The sequence below is a fragment of the Peromyscus maniculatus genome, chromosome 8, assembly GCF_049852395.1.
Source record: "Peromyscus maniculatus bairdii isolate BWxNUB_F1_BW_parent chromosome 8, HU_Pman_BW_mat_3.1, whole genome shotgun sequence".
Classification (NCBI taxonomy): domain Eukaryota; kingdom Metazoa; phylum Chordata; class Mammalia; order Rodentia; family Cricetidae; genus Peromyscus; species Peromyscus maniculatus.
The window spans coordinates 18,383,803-18,406,512 of record NC_134859.1 but is presented as its reverse complement, the minus strand read 5'-3'; the positions used below and the strand labels follow the sequence as shown (position 1 = coordinate 18,406,512).

The 22,710-nt window shown below is 55.3% G+C and overlaps 1 protein-coding gene across 1 annotated transcript; it reads left to right on the top strand.

Moving 5' to 3' along the window:
* The first annotated feature begins 8,987 nt into the window (after window positions 1-8,987).
* Window positions 8,988-13,971, top strand: Tekt4 (tektin 4). The gene is made up of 6 exons (XM_006978803.4): window positions 8,988-9,688; window positions 10,938-11,008; window positions 11,323-11,466; window positions 11,852-12,074; window positions 12,778-12,932; window positions 13,693-13,971. Exons 1-6 carry the CDS (start codon window positions 9,155-9,157, stop codon window positions 13,904-13,906), a joined length of 1,341 nt encoding a protein of 446 aa, XP_006978865.1. The 5' UTR covers window positions 8,988-9,154; the 3' UTR covers window positions 13,907-13,971.
* The last annotated feature ends 8,739 nt before the right edge of the window (window positions 13,972-22,710 follow it).

Sequence of the window (22,710 nt, the reverse complement as noted above, 5' to 3'; positions counted from 1 at the left end):
GAGGGAAGGCCAGGGCAATGGGGAGAGGCCAGGACAGTAGGGAGAAGCCCGCCATCCCAGCCTCTTCTCAGTGCCTGCCCTCCAAACGACCCTCAGGCCCTTATCTCTCACCAGCACAGCCCTAATCTGCTCTGCTGTGACAGCATCTTTTGGAAGACGTGGGGCCTCTTAATATCCCTGGGGCTGAGAGCTCCCAGTGCTACCCCATCCCCCTCAGCTGCGATAATCAAGGTCGCAGGGCTGCTGTCACTGTTGGAACCGGAGGCATGCCTAGCCAGCGTAGCGGCTGCTGAAGCCTGCTAGGTAGAAACGTCGAGCTAGCTGACCAGAGGTCTGGATCGGGGTGTCCCTAACGACTAATATCATGACGATGGAGGGGGCCAGAGGCCTTGGGTTCCCCACTGTGAGTGGGTTCCATTCTTGTTCTCTCCGCTGGGTCCAGGGACAGAAGTGTGTCCCACTCTCTCACCATCTCCGAGGACCCCAGTCTTGTCTAGCTCTCTGGGGAGGGTAGAGTGGGAGATCCTGGGATTGGACAAGCGCCTAGGCTTGTCTGGTGGGGAGGCAGCGTAGAAGTGTGGGGGGTGGGTCCAGTGCCCTCTGAGCCCATGCAAATAAGGGCTTTGGAGGCTCCTTCCAGGGGACCATATGGCTGGGCTAACCACCACCAGGTATTGGCCTTGGGCTGTCTTCATGGTGGTCACACTCCGCTGATAGTGTCTGTCCTAGGAAGGTGCCATGAGCCCCCAAAAGCCTTCCAGGCTGGGTCGGCCCCTCAGCACTGGTAACCTTGGCCAGCTGTGCCGACAAGCCCTGTGTCTCAAAGCCCTGGGGTGACCCAGGCTCCCGAGGACCTGTGAACTAAGCGAGGCCCAGGTGATCTTGCATGGTCTCCAGACAGGAATGTGACCACTCTCGTCCCCTGGTCAATGTAGAGATTCTTTACTTTGTGTACTGCTGACCTTTCATGGCTGGTAGGTCTCCAGGAAGGTTTTCAAAGGCTCTGCCAGCTCCTTCTGGATCAACTCCATCGTGTGTGTGTGTGTGTGTGTGTGTGTGTGTGTGTGTGTGTGTGTGTGTGTGTGTGTGTGTATGCACGCATGTGTGCATGCACTCTCATGTGTGAAGGGGAGGCTGGCCCATGTCCTCTGGGATGATGGTCTTACCCAGCTGTTGAAGGCAATGTATCTTCCTTGCCCAACCCAGGCCCCTCAGCCTACATGGGTCCACTCTACTGAGTGGACTCAGGTCTGTGCCCCTGGGGACTTTTGAGCCTCATGAGATGTCTCTGTGCCTGGAAATCTGTCCTCTGCACCCAGTTTCACAGTTCATGTGGCCCAGAACCTGCATCTAGGATGCTACGGGGATGTCCAGGCCCCTCACCGCGGTGCCCTGGAGAGGAAACTGGGACCCCGAAGAGACCAACAGGAACCCATAGGACACCTGTCAGCTTTCCTCTCTCTGCACAGGGACTTTCCCTGGGGACCATGGGTGGGCAGAAACCAGCAGGAAGTCTCTCCTGTTATCCCCCACGGTCCCTGCCTAGCTGTAGCCCCACCAGCAGGCGTGACCAAGTGGCACAGGTTCCTATTCTGAGACTTGGGGGTGTGAGGGTGGATGGAGCGCGGGCTTCTGACTTCCAGTCCTGGAGAGGGATGGTGAGGCTAGAGGTGGACACACACCCATGACGACGAGGCCCAGCTTCTGGGCTGGCCTCTGGGTGCATCCCTCCCCTCGTCTGTTGCTCAGCTGAGGAACACAGTCCCAGGAGGTCACAGAGGCTGCGGCTGGGCCACTCTGCATGAAGAACACAACAGAGTGAGTCAGGGTTTACAGGAAGCCGACGTTCCCAGGGCCGGCAGGCTGAGTCTTCCCTTGCTGGGTACCAGCTGCTGCGTCCTTTACTCTACCACCCCATGATAAAGGGTGCGGAGGCTGCTCTGTTGGGGGCTTGGAGAACGCGCCAGGCTCTGGCTGGGGAGGGTTTTTTTGTGGGGGGAGCTAGGATGCCTATCTCTCTGGGCTGCTCACACTTTGTCCCTGGGGCAAGCACTGGAGCCGTAGCTACACTTCAGGGTGCCTGGGAATATGCCCACACAGCTCCCGTGTAAGCTAATGTACTACCTCTCTGAGCCTCAGTTTCCCCATCCAGACATTTGGGATGAGGAAGGGAAGGGAAAGCCTAGTGGCCACTGTGTAGTACTGGCTGGAGATGCCCTTTCCGCTGGCCTCTGAGCCTGCAGGGCCAGGTCGAGTCAGGTGGGGTGACCGCCCACCCGCCAGGACTCAGCCTAGCAGCTTCCAGTAAGCTAGCCCATCCCAACCCTGCCCAGGCAGTCTCAGAGTCTCTGCTAAATCCTCTATTTAATTTTCTTCTCGGGGAATTGTAGGAGGTTTTGCAGATAAAGCTGAGCTGATAAAGTAGGGATTTGGCTGTTCTCAAAGGCAGTGGGCCCCGGGCACTGTCTCACAGGCCCATCGGGTATGAGGCAGCTACACCTGTAGGGATATGTTCCCCCTGGCTCCCCAGTACAGGAAGCCCCTGGTGCACCATGAGGAGAACCCCCTGGCCGTTAGATCTAGGCTTCTGTATATTCCATAGACTCCTTCTGGCTGCATGGGCAGTTGGGGCCAGCCAGGGTGATGCTGGCCTACAGAGAACCCCAAAGCCCCTTTTTGATGGAGACCAGGGCCAGTCCTCTCTGGAGCCACCTCCTCCTTTCAGTATGGCAGCACCTTTCCTGGCCGTCCGGCCTCTGCCCAGCGCCCACAGTTGGCTCTAGGTCAGGCCTCCTGTTGGCATGGCATTTGAAACCTCTCACTCTCCTGGGTGTCACCTTTGACTGCGTCCCTCCTGTCCCAGCTGGTTCCTCTACCACATCCTGACAAGTAACTGCCTGTGTCCCGGCGGTGATGGCAGGCTCGCTCCCTGCCTGCCTTTCACCATATATGTGTCTCTGTGTGCTTCGAATGTGTGTGTGATCCCAGATACCCTATGTCCTTGGAGAGGAATCCTCACTCTGGCTCTGTTTGCCCTTCTGTTAGGTGTAGGTCCCTATCTGCTTTTTTTTTTTTTTTTTTTTGTGATGTGTCTTTGGACAAAGTTTGCTGCAAATGGTTGTTCCCTGTCCTTTCTGAACCTCTTTCCTTGATGTGGATTTATTTCCTATGGTTGTATTTCAAAGCCTAGCATTGCTCAGTGGCTGGGCGGTACCTGTGAATCTTGCCTGTAGAGCTGAATGGCTTGCTGAGATGCTCATCAAAGGCCCTGGGGGCTCTCCCCAGCCCTGTCTGTACTGGTTTCCACATTGTGATATGTTTTCCTATGTGGTGAGTGTGGTGGTAGTTGTTTAGGTTGGTTTTTTGTTTTGTTTTGTTTGTTTGTTTCAAGACAAAAATCGCTGTGTAGCCCTGGCTGTAATGGATCTCACTCTGCAGACAGTGCTGGCCTAGAACTCAGAGATCCACCTGCCCCTGTTTCCCCAGTGCTGGGAATTAAAGGCGTGTGCCACCACCTGGCCTAGGTTGTTATTTTTAAGGTGTGGAAAGGTGTAACTCAAAGCCCCTCCTTGAAGTGCCATGGTTTTGGTTTTTGGGTTTTTTTTTTTTTTTTTTTTTTTTTTGGTGGTACCGAGGATGGAACTCAGATCTTCGTCCATGCTGGACACTGGCCCTGCCAGCTTCATTCTGTCTCTTTTGTTTCTTCTCATTTCTAGACGAGGTTTTCCTAAGTTGCCCAGGTTGACTTGAACTTGTGATCTTCCTGCCTTATTCTTCCCAGTAGCTGGAATTCCAGGCAAGCTCCATCAGCCCTGGCAAGACTTTCTTTTCTATGTTTTCAAAGCCATGCATGGTCTTGGATATTTGTGTGTGTATGGTATATGTATGTGGGTGTACATGCTTACATGTGCATGCACATGTGTGTGGAGGCCAGTATTGACCTCTTGGTGTCTTTTTTCAATCACTTTTCCACCTTTTTTTTTTTTTTTTTTTTTTTTTTTTTTTTTTTTTTTTTGAGACAAGGTCTCTCACTGAACCTGAAGCTTTAATGATTGACTAAACTGGCTGTCTGGCAAGCTCCATGAATCCTCCTGCCGCCTGCCTTCCCAGCTCTGGGATTAGAGGTGTGTGCTGCTACACACAGACTCTTACAAGGTTGCAGGGACCCAGACTCAGGTCCTCATGTTTGTGTGGCAAGCCGTTTACTGACTGAGCCACCTCCCCAGGCCAAGCTTTGGTTCTCAACATGTGGGTTGTGACCCCCTTGGGGGGGTCGCATATCAGATATTTATATTACGATTCATAACAGCAGTAAAATTACAGTTATGAGGTAGCAACAAGAATAGTTTTGCGGTTGGGAGCCACACCCTGTGGAGCTGTATTAAAGGGTCGCAGCATTAGGAAGGTTGGGAACCACTTCCGGTCCCAGGCTGAGATTTTTAAATAAGTGTTTGTTTTCACACAGCCTTGCTGCTGTGGCTGGGAAGCCGCTCATACGAAGTGCATCCATGAGGTGGAGACCTTCTGAGTGCCAGGCTGAGTCTCTCTGGATCCCTGAGGTGGACACAGCTGTCTGGACTACAGCCACACACAGCTAGCCACCTTCAGGCAGGTGACCTGGGCCACACACGCCTCATCTCACAGTCCCTTGTCTGAGTCTTGTCTCCCTACAAGAGGTAGGCAGGGTAGAGTCTGTGGATATGCCTTCCCCGGTGTGGTCACGGCTCGGGGAAACAGGAAAGAGTCAAGTAGGAGCGAGACATCCATCCATCAGCCTCCTGGCCCTTCCGTGCCAAGTGGGGAGGCTCAAGCCCAGTGCCTACCTCAGCTGATGAGCAGAGCACTGGACTCAGCCCTCAGCATGCGGTCCGTTCCATATCTCCTTGCTTCGTCTCATCCTCTAGGACATTGGTTCTCAACTTGCTTCTTCATCCTCATAGTCCTCCTCCTCTTTTTCTTCTTCTTCTTCTTCTTCTTCTTCTTCTTCTTCTTCTTCTTCTTCTTCTTCTTCTTCTTCTTCTTCTTCTTCTTCTTCTTTTCTTCTCCTTCTCCTCCTTCTCCTTCTCCTTCTTCTTCTTCAAAACAATGTTTCTCATGTAACAGCCCTGGCTGTTGTGGAACTCACTATGTCGACCAGGCTGGCCTTGAACTCACAGAGACCCGCCTCTGCCTCTGGCATTAAAGGTGTGTGCCACCACCGCCTGGCCAGTTCTCAACCTTCTTAATGCTGTGACCCTTTAATACAGTTCCTCATGTTGTGACTCCCCCAACCATAAAACTATTTCATTGTTACTTCATAACTGTAATTTTGTTACTGTTATGAATCATAATGTAAATATCTCATATGCAGGATGTCTGCTATGGGACCCCCAAAGGAGTTGCGACCCACAGATTGAGAACCACTACTTTGATGTCTCTGAAGGGAAGCAGGGCTTTCACAGTGGTCCAGGGAGTCACCAGGGGAGGGGTACACCCCCAATATCCTGCATAGCTCTTTCCTATCGTTGTTCAGACCTGGACTTGAGGACTCTTCTTCCCAGAAGTCCTTGGCTGCCTCCTCCTGCGAGCTTCTCGCCTGTACAGCACAGACATCTGCCCACTGCGGCACTGGCTAAGGGATGCCAAGGAACTTTGGATCCTTCTGTAATTAAAATGTCCCACTGGCCTGGGAAATGTGACTGTGCCACCCACTGCTCCTGCAGCTGGGTCTGCTCCAGTCGGGATGGCTCCCTGGACTGTCATTCCGGGCAGGAACAAGTAGGGATGCTGGCCAGGGTGCGTGAGGTGGCCATATGGTGGTCTCTCCTTTGCTGACCCAACCACGTCAGTGTGACCTTGGGCCCATCTCAGCCTGGGACACATAAGATGTGCTTGTCATGGGTAGAGGCTGTGAGGCTGTATGGCTTCCCTCCCATTTTAGAACCTTGCAGGCTGGGGATAGAGCTGAGGGAGCGTCCTCTGGCCATGGGGGCCTGCTGGCCAGACTCAAAAGAATGGGGCCCTTTTGCCCCAATCCATCCCACATATGGTATTAGAACTTGTAAAGCAATCTATACAGAGGACACTCTTGCTCAGTCCTATGTCACAGAACTGTCCCTCTATTTCCTAGGCACCCTGAAGGCCACCCTGTGTGCAGGGGGCCTGGACTTGGCCCTGCTAGCCCCATCAAGGTCCCTAACGCTGCCGAGGAAGAGAACGCTGCAGCTGTGCTGTGGGGACTTTCACATGTGCCTGGACGACTCAATTTTCCCACTGCAAGCACAACTCGGAAAGAAGTCCAACATCAGAGAGGGCCCCTGCTCCCACTCAGCACAGTTCCGTATCCCACCCCCATTGTGTCCACACATCCCATTCAGTTTGTTTGGGCCCCGCTGTGGCTTCGCCCGCCTGTTCCCCAGGTAGCCCCAGCTTTGAGTATAGTTGTGACTGCCTTGTCAGTCTCCTGTCAGTCTTGTGGATTAACTGGTGTTCCTCCCCTCCCTGGGGGGTGGGGAGAGACTGGGGGGGGCTACACACTGACACCTTCACAGCATAAATGCCTCTTACTCTGGACTGAGGGTCAGACTAGTGGCTGATGGGGAGAAAGACTCAACCCGTGCCTGCAGGCATTTGCCAAGTCCTGACCCCTCAACCTGGGGACTGAGGTCCAAGCTCTGCTTTGGAGATTATCCTCACATAGCAGAGCCTACATTGAGACCTGGTCTTCTTCATTAGCTTGGGGGTCCCATGATGCATCCTGCCTGCTGTGCCCCCATACATGAATCTGAAGCTGAAGATCACGTAGTCACTGAGCTAAGGCTAGATTCCCTTTGCAGTGCCTGGGTCCACACATCAGGGACGAGCCTAAGGAGAAAGCACGGGCATGCTGGGGTGGCCCTGCACCTGCGACCATCTGGGAAAACTGAGTCACAGAAGAGAGAGAGGGAGGTTCACACTGACCCCCAAAGGCTCCTGGTGTCCAGCTCTTGAGGGGCAACAACTCTTGCTTGGTCTGGTTATGAATTCTCATGGCTTCTGCCCTCGTCCCCTGCAATATGCCTGTATAAAACACATACTGTCCATTCTGGTATAAACACCAGGATCCGCTATCAGAAGATGGCCAGGCCAGCATGGAGTGAGGGGCCGGATGCTATGGGGTGAGCACCAGGGAAGGGTGCTAGGAATGCACGGCCTGGGCAGAAGCCTGGGGTGGAACCAAGCTTGTGTGTTAAGCAGAGAGCGCCTGAGGTTCTTGAGGCTGGGAACGGAGGGCGAGACAATGGCGAGGGAAGAACTGAAGGGGCTCTCACCGGAAAGCCTATGCTGGCTAAGGGTGTGGATTTCTTTCAGAGAGGATCCAGGATGTGGGTACCTCTGGGGAAGGCCAGGTGGAAGAGGAGGTAGACCACTCAGGCCAGAACAGTCAGGAAATAGGTGGCTAGCACATTCCGCAGTCAATGTTGCCCTCTCTTGGTCACATTGGATATTGACTTAGACTAGGGTTTCTTATGCCCACATTGGACAGCAGTTTCCTATCTAACTAGTGCCCTGGGGACAGCTGCCCAAACAGAGCCTGTCTCGTCTTTCTTGAGCAGATCAGGACATTTGACTCCAGATACACCCAGTGGATGGACCCCCTTCAGAACACTGGCCCACATCCCCGGGAGGCCCTGGGTGTGAGTCTAGCTGTGGGATACAGGAGGAAGAGGAGAGCCTTAGCCCTTAGACAGTGGCCTTGGGAGCAGATGGGGTCAGGCTGAGATAGGGTGGGTGTTTGGTCCCCTAGGCATGTATGAGGAGTTCAGACCACATGAAGAGTGGGGCCAAGTTGTGGGATCAGGGGGTAGCTTGGGTATTGGGAGTGTTGAAGAGGAAAGATCAGGAAGAGGAGCCACTTCTAGGACTGAGAGTTCTGTCCATGCTTCCACTGCCCCTCACCCCCCTCCAGCTCTGCTTATTCACCCTAAAGTGCCCTTTAAGTGGGCAGTGCCTCCTCGCCCCCTGCTCCAGCAGAGCCAAGCCAAGTTCAGGACCAGGCCATGGAGGGCAATCCCAAGAAAGAACGGAGGAGCCCAAGAGGAGGATAGGATGTCAGGGTTTCAGGACCCTTCACGACTCCAGTGGAGTCTGGGGCTGGCCCCAGGATCCTCTAGTGAATATAAATCCTGAGTCTCTACTGCTTGGGTCACAGTGGGGTGAAGAGGGGTGCGCTGGGGCCTGCTTGGCCCCATTTGTGTGTGTGTGTGTGTGTGTGTGTGTGTGTGTGTGTGTGTGTGTGTATGTAAGTGGGCACTTGTGTGCATGCGGAGTTCAGAGGACAACCTTAGGTGATATTTCTCAGGCACCATCCACCTTCGTTTGTTGTTTGTTTTTGTTGTTGTTGTCATTGTTTTGGGGGATTTTTGCTTTGTTTGGGACAGGATTTCACTGTGTAGCCTTGGCCAGGCTGGAACTCATTCTGTAGACCAGGCTTGGCCTTGAACTCACAGAGATCCACCTGCCTCTGCCTCCTCAGTGCTGGGATTAAAAGTGTTTGTCATGGGCTGGAGAGACCGCTCAGCGGTTAAGAGCACTGACTGCTCTTCCAGAGGTCCTGAGTTCAATTCCCAGCAATCACATGGCAGCTCACAACCATCTACAATGAGATCTGGTGCCCTCTTCTGGCCTATAGGCAGAACACTGTATACATAATAAATGAATAAATAAATAAATCCTTAAAAAAAAAGTGTTTGCCATGATGATTGGTCGGTCTTATTTTTTGAGACAAGGTCTTTCACTTGCCTGGAACCTATCAAATCTAGTTGGGCTGCCTGGCCAGGGAACTCCTATCTTCCTACTTAGAGCTGGGATTACAAGCATGTGCCAATAACACCCACTTTTTTTCATCTGTTTTCTGGGAGTGGAACTCAGTTTCTTGTAAGGCAAATACGTGTATCTATTTAAGCTATCTCTCCAGCCCTTGGCCCTTTAAGAGGGCATTTCTGCCCCTCCCCTTGAGTGACCCTGTTGCCCAGCAACAGGAGGCAGTTGGTGTATACAATGTTCCTGAAGCAACCAGGAGCCTTGCTCGGGACAGAGTGACCAGTACTGCCCCCCTGATCGTGCCTGGACGACTGCCCAGTGACTCTCTCTCTTTATTCTGCCCCTGCTCCTGCTCAGTCAGGCAGTGGGCACCATGGCAGAAACGGACGTGCTCCTGACCAAGGAGCCAGCCCCACAGTCAATACAGGCCTGCCAGCTGCCGCACAAAGAGTATGATGTGGCCTGCAATACCGGCGCCTACACATCCTCGGGCCTGGCCACCGCTGGCTTCCGCACAGCCAAATACCTGATGGACGAGTGGTTTCAGAACTGTTATGCCCGCTACCACCAGGCCTTTGCAGACCGGGACTACTCGGAGCGGCAGCGGCATGAGAGCAGGCAGCTGGCCGCCGAGACCGGGGCGCTGGCCCAGCGCACCCAGCAGGACTCCACAGGCAAGGTCGGAGAGCGCCTGGAGGACATGCACTGCTGGAAGTCAGAACTGCAGCGGGAGATAGACGAGCTGTCTGACGAGACCGACCTGATGCTGGCCCAGAAGCTGCGGCTGCAGCGTGCCTTGGATGCCACCTCTGTGCTCTTCTCCATCGCCACTGACAACCTCCAGTGTCGGGAGCGCCGCCAGCAGCCGGACCTCGTGCGGGACTCCGTGGAGGTGGAGCTGCTCAAGGTGCGGCTGGCGGCTCCCGCACGCATACAAACACCTCAGGGCCTCAGGTTCACACAGTGCTTGCTACCCCGCTCTGCCCAGACAGGACTCCTGGTCCTTCAGACACAGGATTTTTTTTTTTAACCACATGGAGTCCCTGACTTCACAGTCACTTTCTCTCTTTTGGAATCCCCTCTGGCCTACAAGATTTCAAAGACATGAACTCCGACCCTGAGCGGGTTTTTTCGTTTGTTGTAAGCTGTAGGCTCCCCCTGTCCCAGCATACCCCTCTCAAGGTAGAAAGCCAAGCCAGCTAGAGCTGCAGGTAGAGACAGGGTGTGGAGGACCATGGCATCTGCTCTTTGTGCCCAGAGTCCTCCGCTTCTAAGATCTCCTCCTCGAATACACTTAGAATCCCAGCGTCGGGGAGACTGAGGGAGCAGGATCACAAGTTCCAGGCCAGTCTGGACTACATGGCAAGATTCTTAAAAAAACAAAACAAAGCAAAACATATCACCTCCTCCCTTCTTTGGACACCTTTTCTCCAAAACCCAGCACAGCTTGCTTTGGGGAACCTTAGAGGGTCACTCAGCCTGGACGCTGCACAACCCTGAACCCCTCAGAGCTGGAGCCTCCTGGGGTGGGCTTAGGCCTGTGGGCCATGATGAAAAATGGGGGAAATAAATAGCCAGGCTGGGACCTCAGGGAACCCCTGTCATACCCCCAGGCCTTGGCTACTGTGAGTGGTACAGAGATGGGTGGCTTACTGAGGACATGGGGCAGTGGCGAGCATGGCCCATGTGGACTTACACGTGAAAGGATTCCTGACACCCAGAAAATGTTGGGGTAAAAGGAAACAGTTCCCTGCCTATTCTTGGTGGGCACTGAGCAGCGGACAGAGGGCATCTGACTTCCTATGGGCTTGGGGTCCTCGGAGGTGGTCTAGGGCCTGAGATAAGGCGAATGCCCCTCAGTATACTATGGAGTGCTGGAGATGCCCCCACAGCCTGGACAACTGTCATGGGTGACCCAACAACCACAAGATACTCCTAGAGGAGACACTCATTTACAACATGCCCAAACCACCCAGAATAAACCTCGCACCCGAGGGCTGGGCTCATACCTCCTTTTTGGGGAGTGGGAGATGGGGGGTGGGGGTGGGGAAAAGGGGTGGAGACAAAGGCAAAAGCCAGTGGAGGTGAGGCCCATGCCTTGGCTCCTGCTGGGTCCCTCAGTCCCTCAGTCCCAGAAAGGACTATCTCCTCTCCAGGAAACTGAGCTCATCAGGAACATCCAGGAACTCCTGAAGAGGACTATCGCACAAGCCGTGGGTCAGATACGGTGGGTCCCAGCAGCCCCAGAGGGACAACCCTGCCCCCCTGCCCCAAGGCTGGTCAGAGGTGGGAGGCAGGACAGCTAGCCAGGCACAGTGACTCTGGCTCGGAGAGGTCAGAAGGCTTCTGGATCGCAGCCAGCGAGGCAGCCACTGCTCAGCTGGGCATGCACAACTATGTCCACTCTTGCTCTGGAACCTGGGCACTGCTAGCCACGGAAGGATGCCTGAGCAGGAACTGGAGTCCCCGGAAGCTGGAATGGGACCTGCTTCCCGATGCTCCCTGGAACAGCATGTGCCTTGCGCCTCCTCTCCCCTCTAGGCTGAACCGGGAACATAAGGAGACCTGTGAGATGGCCTGGTCAGACAAAGTAGAGGCCTACAACATTGACGAGACCTGCGCTCGCTACAACAACGAGAGCACCGAGGTGCAATTCCACCCGCACTCCAGCAAGTTCGAGGAGAGGTAGGTTCCTAGGCATGCCCGTTTGTCCCGGTCACCTTCTTGGCCCTACTTCGAAAATCTGAGGAAGGACTCCTGCCCCCGCGGACCTAGACCAGTTCTCTGGGGAAATCTCTGTCTGAAGCTGGGGTGGGAAAGTGAGAAGCCCCTTACCCAAGTGGCTGGCACCCACAATTCACACAGGGTTGGTGCCTGCTGCAACCCCTGGAATCCCTGTGGGTGGCCTGGACTGCGTTTCTGCTCGCGGCCAGCAGAGGGCAAGCAACCGCCACCAGAGGCCCGGGAGAACCTCGGGATGTCTATGTGATACAGGGTGCAATGGGGATGGCCGGCAGTGCCGGGGCCTCTGCGTGACTGCACCCTGACCAGGCCGCACCTCCATCCTCAGTGCCTCCACTCCCGAGACGTGGGCCAGATTTACTCAGGATATCCTGCTTCGAGCCGAACGCGAGCGGCTAGCCTCGGTTAACCTTCGGAAGTTAATTGACTGCATCCTGCGGGATACGGCCGAGGACCTGAGGCTGCAGTGCGACGCAGTGAACATGGCCTTCTCACGCCGCTGCGAAGAGCTGGACGACGCCCGCCACAAACTGCAGTACCACCTGCAAAAGGTGGGCCCGCGGGGCACGCCCACCGCTGGACACGCCCACCCGTCTGACCGCACCCAGGACACGCCTGCCCGCAAGCCCATCCCACGCTTAGGGCAAACCCACTCCCATCTGGACTCACCCCACCTTCCCCTGGAAACGTCCTCCTGCCCCCTCGCCCTCGCCCTTCCCTCACTCATTCCCTTAACCGTAGGGACCAAGGTTGCTATCTACTCTATGCTCAGTCACGACCTGGCTTCAAGGGCCCCTCTGTGACTGGCCCAACCAGAAGCAGACATCCCCACACCTCTGGGGGCTCCCGAAGCTGATGTCAAAGCAGGTTTATATTTGGGAGTGGCCCTACTGGCACAGCCATCCGAGAGCCTGACCCGCGGGAGCGGCCCGCTGTGGGGTTTAGAAGGGAGGTGGTATGGGGGTATCGTGTGCCTGTGGGGTCCTGCTCTAGGCTCCCAGTGTGGCCCAGCCTGACTTTCGTGGCCGGGGCTGGAGGACAAACAGCCTGCCCTGACTCACAGGACCCCCCCGAAGGTCTCCTACAGGCCTGCCCCTGGACACAGACTCAGGACGCAGTGTCTCCTCCAGTCAGGGCCAGGAGATAAGGGAGCAAGCAGTCCGGCCCTCCCTCCCATGCTGGGTCTGGGGCAGGCAGGTGGCCCGATGGCTCCAGGCTTCAGCCTGCCTCAGGCTCACACGTTGTCCTGTGCAGACGCTGAGGGAGATCACGGACCAGGAGCACCAGGTGGCGGCCTTGAAGCAGGCCATCAAGGACAAGGAGGCCCCGCTGCGTGTGGCCCAGACCCGCCTGTACCAGCGGTCACACAGGCCCAATGTGGAGCTGTGCCGGGACGCCGCCCAGTTCAGGTACCGCCCGCTGGCTGCCGGAGCAGCCCTGGGTAGCTAGGGTCGTCTTGGAGCCTCTTCAAGTTTTCCTCAGACCTGGAGGCTATCCTGAGGCCCTCCCACAGCGCCACACTCCCATCCATGAGCAGACATGAGGCTTGCGTGTGTTGGGGTGGGGGGAGAGCGGACCCTGGAGAGGACTGTGTGTCAGGTACAACGCAGGGTCCTGTGCCACGCTGGGGTGCCTCACCCTCCTGGGAGGAGCCTAGAGTCTGACAACCCAGACTCCTGAGGCCGGGGGGCATGGCCACCACCCACCACTTGACCCCTGGTGTAATCCTGGGTTCCATGCACCTCCCTACAGGCATGGTGGGTTATGTATGCCTTTTATTTCCCTCATCTAGCTGGTGCTAGGATGCCCTTCTAAGCATAAGCGTCTGTCTCCTTCCTCCGTCTTTGACCGTAATTTTGTTCTGGAAATCAAGGGTTCAAGGGTGGTTCCTGTCCAGAAATATCAGGGTTATCAGGTTCAGGCCGCCATTGCTCATTTTCAACACAAGGGGGCAGTGTTTCAAGACTCTCTCTCCCTGCTCCAGCGCAGCTGAGGGAGGAGGCCCCTTTGGGCTGGAAATGAGGACCCTTCACGACCCATGCCAGGTTCCCAGTGATTTTGCAACACTATAGCCAATTTGGTGGGGTCCCTGTAAGCCTTTTGGGGTCCTCTGTAGCATCATTGCCCCTTCCCTTGTCTCTCCCCTGACTCACCATTCCCTCGCCGCAGGTTGCTGAGTGAGGTGGAGGAGCTGACCATGTCCCTCAACGCGCTGAAGGAGAAGCTTCAGGACGCGGAGCAGGCGCTTCGGAACCTGGAGGACACACGCATGAGTCTGGAGAAGGACATTGCCGTCAAGACCAACAGCCTCTTCATCGACCGCCAGAAGTGCATGGCCCACCGCAACCGCTACCCCACTGTCCTCCAGCTGGCTGGCTACTAGTGAGTGGCTGGGGCTGCCACCCGCCCACCCGGTCTCATCCAAATAAAGAGCACCTTAGTTTTCCACCTAGAGTGTGGGGTAGCATGAAGAGGCAGGAGTCTGTCCATCTCAGAGCTCCTGTACAGCCAGGCTTTGTCCACGAGCCCGTCATCCTCCATACCTCAGGGGAAATCATCTATCCAGGTGTGGCCAGGTACCCCCCCCCACATCCCCACCAAGCCTGATTTCTCCTGTCTCCACCAGCAGTTTGAGGGACTTGGGTATCGGTTGGGGACATTGCATGAGTTCCTTTCCCTGTAACCCCCAGGCCTGATGAGGCTCAGCTTGTATATATCCCCTTGATCAGCTGTTCGCTGCACTCGGTGTCCCTCCCAATGCTAGCCTACTCAGGGAAATTCTTCAGGCAGAACCCCACCTAAGTGCTCACCTACAACTCAGTAGCTCACTGCCCAGTGCTCCCAGAGTGGAGTCAGGAAGGGAGGTATGCTCATACCCTGGACCGCTGGGGCAGGGAGGTACTTGTTTCTTGTCCTGGACTGTAAAGGGGGGGTGGGGTGGAGTAACATGCTTTCACCACAAGCTGCCCACACATGGGCACCTGACCCCATTCTGGCCTCTGCTCCCCACATCTGGTGATACATGTCCCAGGGGAAATTGCCTCATGTCCCCATGCCCACTGCAGATAAACATCTGGAGGGGAAGTTTTAGAGACAGAAGAGCGTTCCTGGAAATCCAAGCCTGGAAGGGGACACGGGACAGCTATGTGGGGGCAGCTGAGGACAGGCAGGGCTTCCTGGAGGTGGTGGCCTGGATTTCACAGTACAGACCATGGCACTAGTCCTGGACCAGGGCAGATCGTAGCCAGCCGTACTGATGGGACTCGGTGGTTTCTCATCTCTGGAGTTTCTCTGGATCAGGCTCCTCAATTTCCTGAACACATTGTCCTTGGTGCCTCTGGGAGGATGAAATGTGTGTGCATTTGGGGTCTTATAAGGGAGGGCTTTCTAAGGAGGAGCATGACCCCTGATAGAGGGGTGCTCATTCCCTGGTTCAGACAGAAAGCTCACCCTGTAACCCTGCCACTGGCACCTCCCTGCCAGACAACCCTAGTCCTGGGACTCTGCATGGCAGCCTTTGTCCTTCCTCTCCAGCCCTGGCAGTCGGGGGTGGGAGAGGCACTGGGCCCTCCTTCCGGCACACTGTTCAGAGGACACGTCACCTCCCGTCCCCACGGAAACCATGCCACTTGTCACAGTTGTTGGTCACCACAGCGACAGCCAGAAAGCAGCTCCTGCTCTTTGGGGTGCCATTAAGAATGTGCCCTGGGTACTGCCACCATAGGGGCCAGCAGCAGGCTAGTCCACGGGTTCGGGGCACAGGACACCTGCGGAGCCTGCACCCGGATACATTATAGGTGGAAGGATAGGGGCAGAAGCTGCAGGGCACTCAGCTGCCCAGGGGCTCCCGAGCCGGGGTGTGGTGGGTGGAGGCCGCAGAACCCCCGCTCCTTGCCTTGGGGTGGTGTGGTGGGTTCTGTCCAGGTGCTGTTTCCGTGGTCTGGGTAGAAGTGCTACCCCGTCAGCCTGTAGAACAGTAGCCAGATGATTCCCTGTGCAGCGGTGGCAATGAAGCCTCCCTGCTGTGCCCACTCATGCCCACTCTCAATAACATCTCTCCCTGCCCCCATCCTCAGCGGCCACTCACCCCCAGGCCTCTCCCAGGGAAGTGGGAATCATCCAGGAAAAGGACCAAGCTAGCAGCTCCCTGGGTGAGCCTGCCTCTCGGACTCCATCATCGCCTCCCACCGAAGCCGTTCCGCACGCTCCAGCAGCGTGGGCCTCCTCTGACTCCCCAAGGGTGGTAGTTTAGGGTGGGCTGGTGCACTGGGGTGGGGGAAGCTGGGCACTGTGTTAAGCATGCCACATGTTTAAATGGTGCCCCATTGTGGTAGGGTCTACCATTTTACAACTAGAGAAACAAGGTCTGGAAGACCCTTGGCCCCTTATGCTCACACTCGAAATAGACAGGAGATAATCTCTCCCTCTCTGTGGCCTCAGACACCTGGGCCGTGGCGGGTGAACCTTGTCCCCAGGGTTTGATTTCTTCAGGTGTAGGTGGTGACCACAGGTAATGAGGGTGGTGCTGCTGTTGTCTGGAGACCATCCAGACACAAGCAGCTCTTTGTCCCTGAAGGTCCCTGCAGCTTGCTCCAGGAGGACCCCTCTGACTCCTGTCCCAGGCAGAGTGAGACGAGATAGCAAGGACTCAAGCTGCCACAGCAAGCAGGAGGGGTGGTGTCCACCCTGGGGTGTCATCTGGACCTTTCATGAGGAACATAAAGAGCTCTCTAGTCACTGCAGATAGATGCAGGCACTGAGACCAAACAAAGGGATCTGGCCAAGCGCAGCTTGGTGAGCCAGTGAGTTGACTGGGTTACTTACACAAGGGTGCTTAGCCGGGTGGTGGTGGTGCACACCTTTAATCCCAGCACTCAGGAGGCAGAAGCACGCAGATCTTTGTGAGTTCGAGGCCAGCCTGGTCTACAGAGCAAGATCTAGAAAAGGCACAAAGCTACACAGAGAAACCCTGTCTCGGAAAAACAAAAACAAAAACAAAACAAAACAAAAAAACAAACAAAAAAAACCCCAAGGGTGCTTGTGGGGACCCTAAGACAGCTCTACCACCCGGAGATCCCTTGTGGCTGCGCCACTGAAGGGTACCTGGCAGCATGGATGCCTCACAAAAAATGAAAAATCCCCCCATTCCCACACCAGCCAACCTCTCCCTCCTCACAGGAGGGAAGTGCCTTGTGACGATCTCTGAGACTGCCTGCTCCAGGAGGGTGAGTCCATAGGCTGGATCCCAAGAGTCTCAGGCTGAGTCATCACAGCTGCTCAGATTCAAGATGGCGGTGGTCATGTCAGTCCAAGGAGACAGACATGTAATAGTCTCTGGCCACTTTGGGTCCATGGATTAAAGTTGAAAGAGGAAACCCAGGTGCTGTCTCTGGTGCTGTGCTGTCCAGGGGCACCTATCGGACCCCAGTGGTGGCATTACTTGAACTTTTCCTGGGGATGTGAGGACAAATACCTTCTCCCCAGATAGGGCGCCAACAACAGACCAAAGTATGATCTCACCTAGTTCTTTCTCGGTGAACCAATGAGCCTATTAGGCTTACTTACAGAGCATGGGTGAGGGGTTACTTATCCTCACCCCAGCAGCTGCATCACTGAACTGTCTCTCCCAGCATGGATGACAACTCCCTCACCCTGCCCCACCCTGAGGAATGACATGATATACTCTAGCATCTTCTGAACCGCCAAGACTGCATGCAGCTGGGTTAGGTCACATAGAGCTGGCTTGGAGGGATAGGAAGAAAGGGCTGAGATCTCTGGTGAGGAGTGTGGAAGCCTCTCACCCTCTCCTTCAGTAAGGGAACCTCAACAGTCAACAGATCCAATCTTGAAGGTCACTTGCAAAGTGGTCACAGCTCCTCTGGTGAAGATGATAGGGCTGTGATGCTTGGAGGAGAGAATTCTACCACAGATGGGTAATGGGCCCCTTGAGAGCAGAAGTGGAAAGGGAGGGCCATGCCCAGCTTCCCTGGTCCCATGTCACCACCAAGGGACACGAGTGTCTCAGAGTCAACCCTGTGCTCCATCTATATAGCGTTAACCAGCTGAGCCTGGCTACAAGCTGCCTTGGCTTGTCTGGGTTATCCTCAGCTTCCCTTCCAATACCCAGCTCTCTTTGCAAACTGAGCCTCCTGCCTGGACCAAGTGGTTAGTTTCTTGGAGACCAAGGATTGACCCTACAGTCCCAGCTACAGATCTGTCACCCATTCGTCCTTGGACTGGCTGGCCTTGACTGGCTGCTGGAGAAACTATCTTCATACACTTGGCCTCAGACCCCTCCCCCTGTCACTCACCCTACACTTAACCCATGCCCCAGACTGGGGGCCTGGACAATAGAACCCCAAACTCCCGATGCTCACCAAGTTCTCTCTGCTGTCCAAGTTACTCAAGCACCCTCATGGACTACTGACCACCTCTGCCAGGAGGGGGATGACTCACAGGATGTTAGGGTGCTGAGTCCCCCATGCCTAGTATCCCATCTGCCCCCACTGACACAAGCTTCCAAGCTCCCAGCCCTACGCCTTATAAAGCATGGCTTTGCAGGCTTCTAGGGCTGAGGACAGCAAAGGGTGTCGTAGCTTCTCTACGGCACAGCGGGACATCTACTGCTGGGGGCCGTGGCACCCTGTCGTCACGGCGATGCTGGTGGCCGCTCTCAGCCAGAGCTATTTCTGGCCTGAGACTCGCTGTCCTGTCCACTGAGTTACCCTGAATGACGACCACTTTTCTCAGAGTCCATAGATACATACACCTGTCTGGCCAGCCCACTGGCCAGAAAGACACCCCAGCCTCCTAGCAGGTCTCCACTTGAAAACCCCAGGCTCCTCCCTCGCCTTCATTCCTGAAAAGACCCTTCCCTCACTCACCTCACTCTCTGAGAGAGTCCCTGGCCACCCCATCAGAAGGTGCATCTTCTTTAGGGAACACGGAAGGTGCCACTGGGGAGAGGGACTCTGGGAGCTGGATCTGGCTGGGGCCAGTAGTACCTGTCAGCGACTTGACCGTCTTTCTTGCTACAGAGGACACACCTGATCCTGCTGGGCTGCCGTGAGAGCCCATTTATTTGAGAGACCAATGCTCAGACTTAGGGCGCCATCTTTCTCTAGGGGACCACAGAGAGGCCCCAGCCCTGGCGATAACCACCTAGTTCTCTCAGGGAGATGTCCCTACTGTCCCCATCAATCAGGCCAAACAAAGATGTTCCCTGGAAGGGGCGCTGTATGGCCTGAGGGACGGTGATTCAGTCACTAGGCCTCTGTCTTCACACCTCCCCCATCTGAGTCATCACAGCCGACAACAAGTGACATCCGCTGTCCCTAGAGGGGCCTCTGTGTCTGTTGGGTGCTGAGCTGGTGTGACTGTCATTTGTGGCTAGCAGTCATGGCTGTCCTTGGCTTTCACCAGCCCATGCTCACCTACAGCCTTGCCCTCCAGAGTCCTCACAGATGCACATTCTGGGCCTTCTCCTCACCTCCTGTCCTTCTCTCCTGGCCATCAGAGTGGATGGTCTAAAGGGGAGCTGGGAATGTGGCTAGACTCCAGATATACCAAGCTACAGGATGAGGCTAGTTTGCCCCAAACACTAGCTCGATGCTTCCCTCAACAAGCAGCTTGCCTCGGGGGCGCTGAGCTCCCGGGAGCAGAGTGTGTTCAGGGACTGAGCAGGGATGAGGGAGTCCTGTGTGGGTTTGGTCTTGGACCATCAGGGATTGTTGGGAGACCACTGCAAGTCATTCTTACTAGAGTAGCCCAGGGACTCAAACCTCTCTGTGCTGAGGCCGACTGGGATATCAGCATGTGGAGAAGCGGGCATCACAGAGTGTGACCGAATGCTACTCTGCAGAGCTCCGTCGGCCCACAGCTAGACACTGTGACTAGGTGGCCTAGCTTATTGGGTGCAGTGTGGTGGCCCCAGCCTGGGTCCCCTATACCAGCATCCTCACCAAGCCCTGCATTGTGGGACTCATTACCCCAGACAAGAAGCAAACTCAGTTTTCTGTAGCAGAGGAGACACTAGGTTGAAGCATTGGACTCCACAGGGTGCACATGAGGACCCTGGAGCTCTGGTCAGGCTTTGAAAAGCCTAAGGCAGGTGGCTTAGGGCAGGCTGGGTGGTGGATGGAGCATCTCTTCCAGCATTCTGCCCAGCTCTACGGAGCCAGCCCTTAGCCTATTGGTCTTGGATGGACCAGGGGAAGCCACAGGCGCCAGGCAGCATGAAAGGGTTCTTTGACTGAGTGTTGGGGAAAGAGCCATGCCCACAGCTGACCAGGCAGGCAGCACTACTATGAGATGGTAACAGGAAGTGGTGGGTGACATGGGGAGAGAGGGGCGTGTCTTACGCCACCCTGGGCAAGTTGGTCAAGCTCCCCTCTGCCTGGCCGTGAGATGGCTCTGCCCGGAATGTCTGCTGTGTGGGACAGGTACAGGGACATCGGGGACTCAGAGCTCCATGAGTGTACATCTCAGCGTCTACACTGTGCAGAGGCATCCCCAGCACCGGCAGCAGTCCCCTGGATTGTGGCTCTCAATGGCTCCCATTCCATACCTGGCACTCGGGAGTCAGTGTTGGAATGGTAGCTCTCAGTATGGGGTGAGTCTGGCCTGTTCTTACGGGGACAGCCAGAGATGAAGGCAGACAGTACAAAGCTGTGGCACCGGTGGCTGGTGGCTGTCACAGTTCCTTGGCACTGACACTGCTGTTGCCCTCTTGAGCACTCAGGAGCTGCACAAACCCTGCCCAAAATTGGCCCGTTAGTGGTTCTTGGATGGGAGAATTCCCACTGAGCTACATCTATGGTCTGGCTCCAGAGTGCTAGCACCTAGCTGTAATCTACCTTTTGTTTCTCGGTCACCTTCTGTTTTCCTTGTTGCCCTCTAAGTGAATTTTGTCCCAAGGGTACAAAGCATTTGCAAAACTTGGTTGGGAAAAATTGGGCATACTGTGATATTCCTTAACTGAGAGTTTGTATTTGTCATTGTCCCTTTGGAAGCTTCGTCAGGACGTTTTGGGGACATGGGAATCAACTTGCTAAGAGTGCAAATTTGGAGAACAACAAAAATGCCCTTGCCTAAGGGAAGGTGTCTCAGTCCGAGAGGCTAGGTCCCCCTGCAGCTGGAAAGGCTGGGGAATCCTTAGAGTGCGCTGTGTCTTCTTCCCACGGACCCTCGTGAACCCACATTCGTTCAACAATGGTTCTTCGTGGAAGGAAGAAGAGCTCCTTCCATGAAGATGAAGAAGTGATGATGACCAGCCTGTGGAAGGGGTCATAGCCAATGGTAGCAGGGTGTAGGTGGAGGTAGCCATCCACTGCTGCCGAGGAAGAGGCCTCGAGAATTCCCCTGCCCCTCCCTGTGGGTGTATAGAGAGCTAACTGTTGCTGGGAGGAGGGGCTAATGAGGTCCTGGCCCTCCCTCAGAGTTGCAGGTAGGTACTGGGGGTCAGGACTTACCATGCCCCACCCTTCCTCCTGGATTGCATGGGCAGTTGACAGTTGTTAGTGGTGGTACTCACAGGCCCCACCTCTCCCAGAAGATAAACACACAGTTGACAACTGCTGAGAGAGAGGCATTTTCTTGGCTGATGCAGCTGCCTGTGAGTTTCCCATGATTCAGTGAGTAACCCCAGTTAAACCCATTGGGCTTACCAAGCTAGACTTGAATAGAACTGTTTATTTAGTCTGTGGTTGGTACCCTATCTGGAGCACAAACAGACATTTTTTTCATCTCCCCCCAAAAAGTTCATATAATAGGGATGTGGGAAGGTCACACCTCACCTAGGAGAGGGCCTTTGGCTCCGTCCATAAAGGACTGTGACGGGACCGCTGTGCAGGCCACATCCCTTTTCAAAGCACCTGCTGGGCCGAGTAGGTGGGGGGGGGGTCCAAGAGGTCAAAGAGGCTGGACCTTGAGGCTGACTCTGGAAGGTTGAGGAGACGGAGGGTGGTAAGAGTAGTGGGGGGATTTGGCATGAGGTGGTTGGAGCCTCACCTCATTCTTGGGGTGAACACACAGCGGAGCACTGGAGGGGTTCAATGGAGCTCGTGAGGTCTCCCATCTGGAAAGGGCTGGGTGTGGGGGAAGCTTTGGACACAGGCCCCAGAGCCTAGGATTAGACCCCAGGGGTCACTTTATTCTTAGACGTGGGTCTCCTTTCCTGGCTGCACCACTCTTCCTCTGTGTAAAAGGGGTGTGGCTGTGGCAAGACATGTCCTAACCTCCACCTGCCCTCAGGCTGGAGTGACTGAGGTTGTTGACCCCCCCTACACCTGTCCCTAGCCAATCCCAGCCCCCATAAGCCTCTCCTCCTCTTCCTGGCTCTTCTCTCACCAGCCTCCTCCTCGGGGCATCCCTAAGAGTTTAATTGGGCACCTCAAAGCTGGTCAAGTTGGCTAGGGTCCAGAGAAGCCTACACAGGGCAGGCAGGAACATGGGAGCATGGCAGATGTCAGCTGGTGCTCCAAGGGCCCCTCCCCTCTGTTTTGACAGGGCTGTTGGCACTGGACAGTCATGGGACTCCAGATGCCCTCAGGCTTTGTCCCGGGAGGCTCTTGGCCCATGAGCCCTGTGTTTTCTAGGGTCAGGGCCTGCCTTGGCCCTATACCGTCCCACCTCCCCAAGGACAGGTAGCGTTCACAACTGGAAGGGTGAGCTGGGTCTAGGGACTTCTCAAGGCTGTGGTCAGCTGGTGGGCAGTGTGGACAGGCAGGACCTGCAAAGATCTCTTATACCCTTGAGAACGTGGTGACCCTCCGGGTCACTGTGGTGATCATGGACTTCCCCATGATCCCTTAGGACTACCATCATGAGCCAAGGTTGAAAGCCATGCCAAGAAATATTTCCATCTGTCCACCTTACATGACTGCCCGGATGGGCAACAGGCAAGATATAATAATGGACACTGTACCAGTTAGTTGTCACCAGCTGTTTGTGCTGTGGGAGGAGCGTTGTCCGGCCTCTCCTTTCAGACCCATGTTTGTCTCCAAGTGTCCTCCAAGGCGCCTTACCTGGGAATGAACTGGGATAGGGAGGAAAGCCGAGCAAACCAGCCCGGGGGGAAAAGCCGTCTCCCAGCTCTTGATTATTGTTTGTCCTATGACACAGTGGTGGGATGGTAACAGGAAGTCAGAAGTTCAGCCAGGGGAAGGTCATCCACAGAGACAAAGCTCC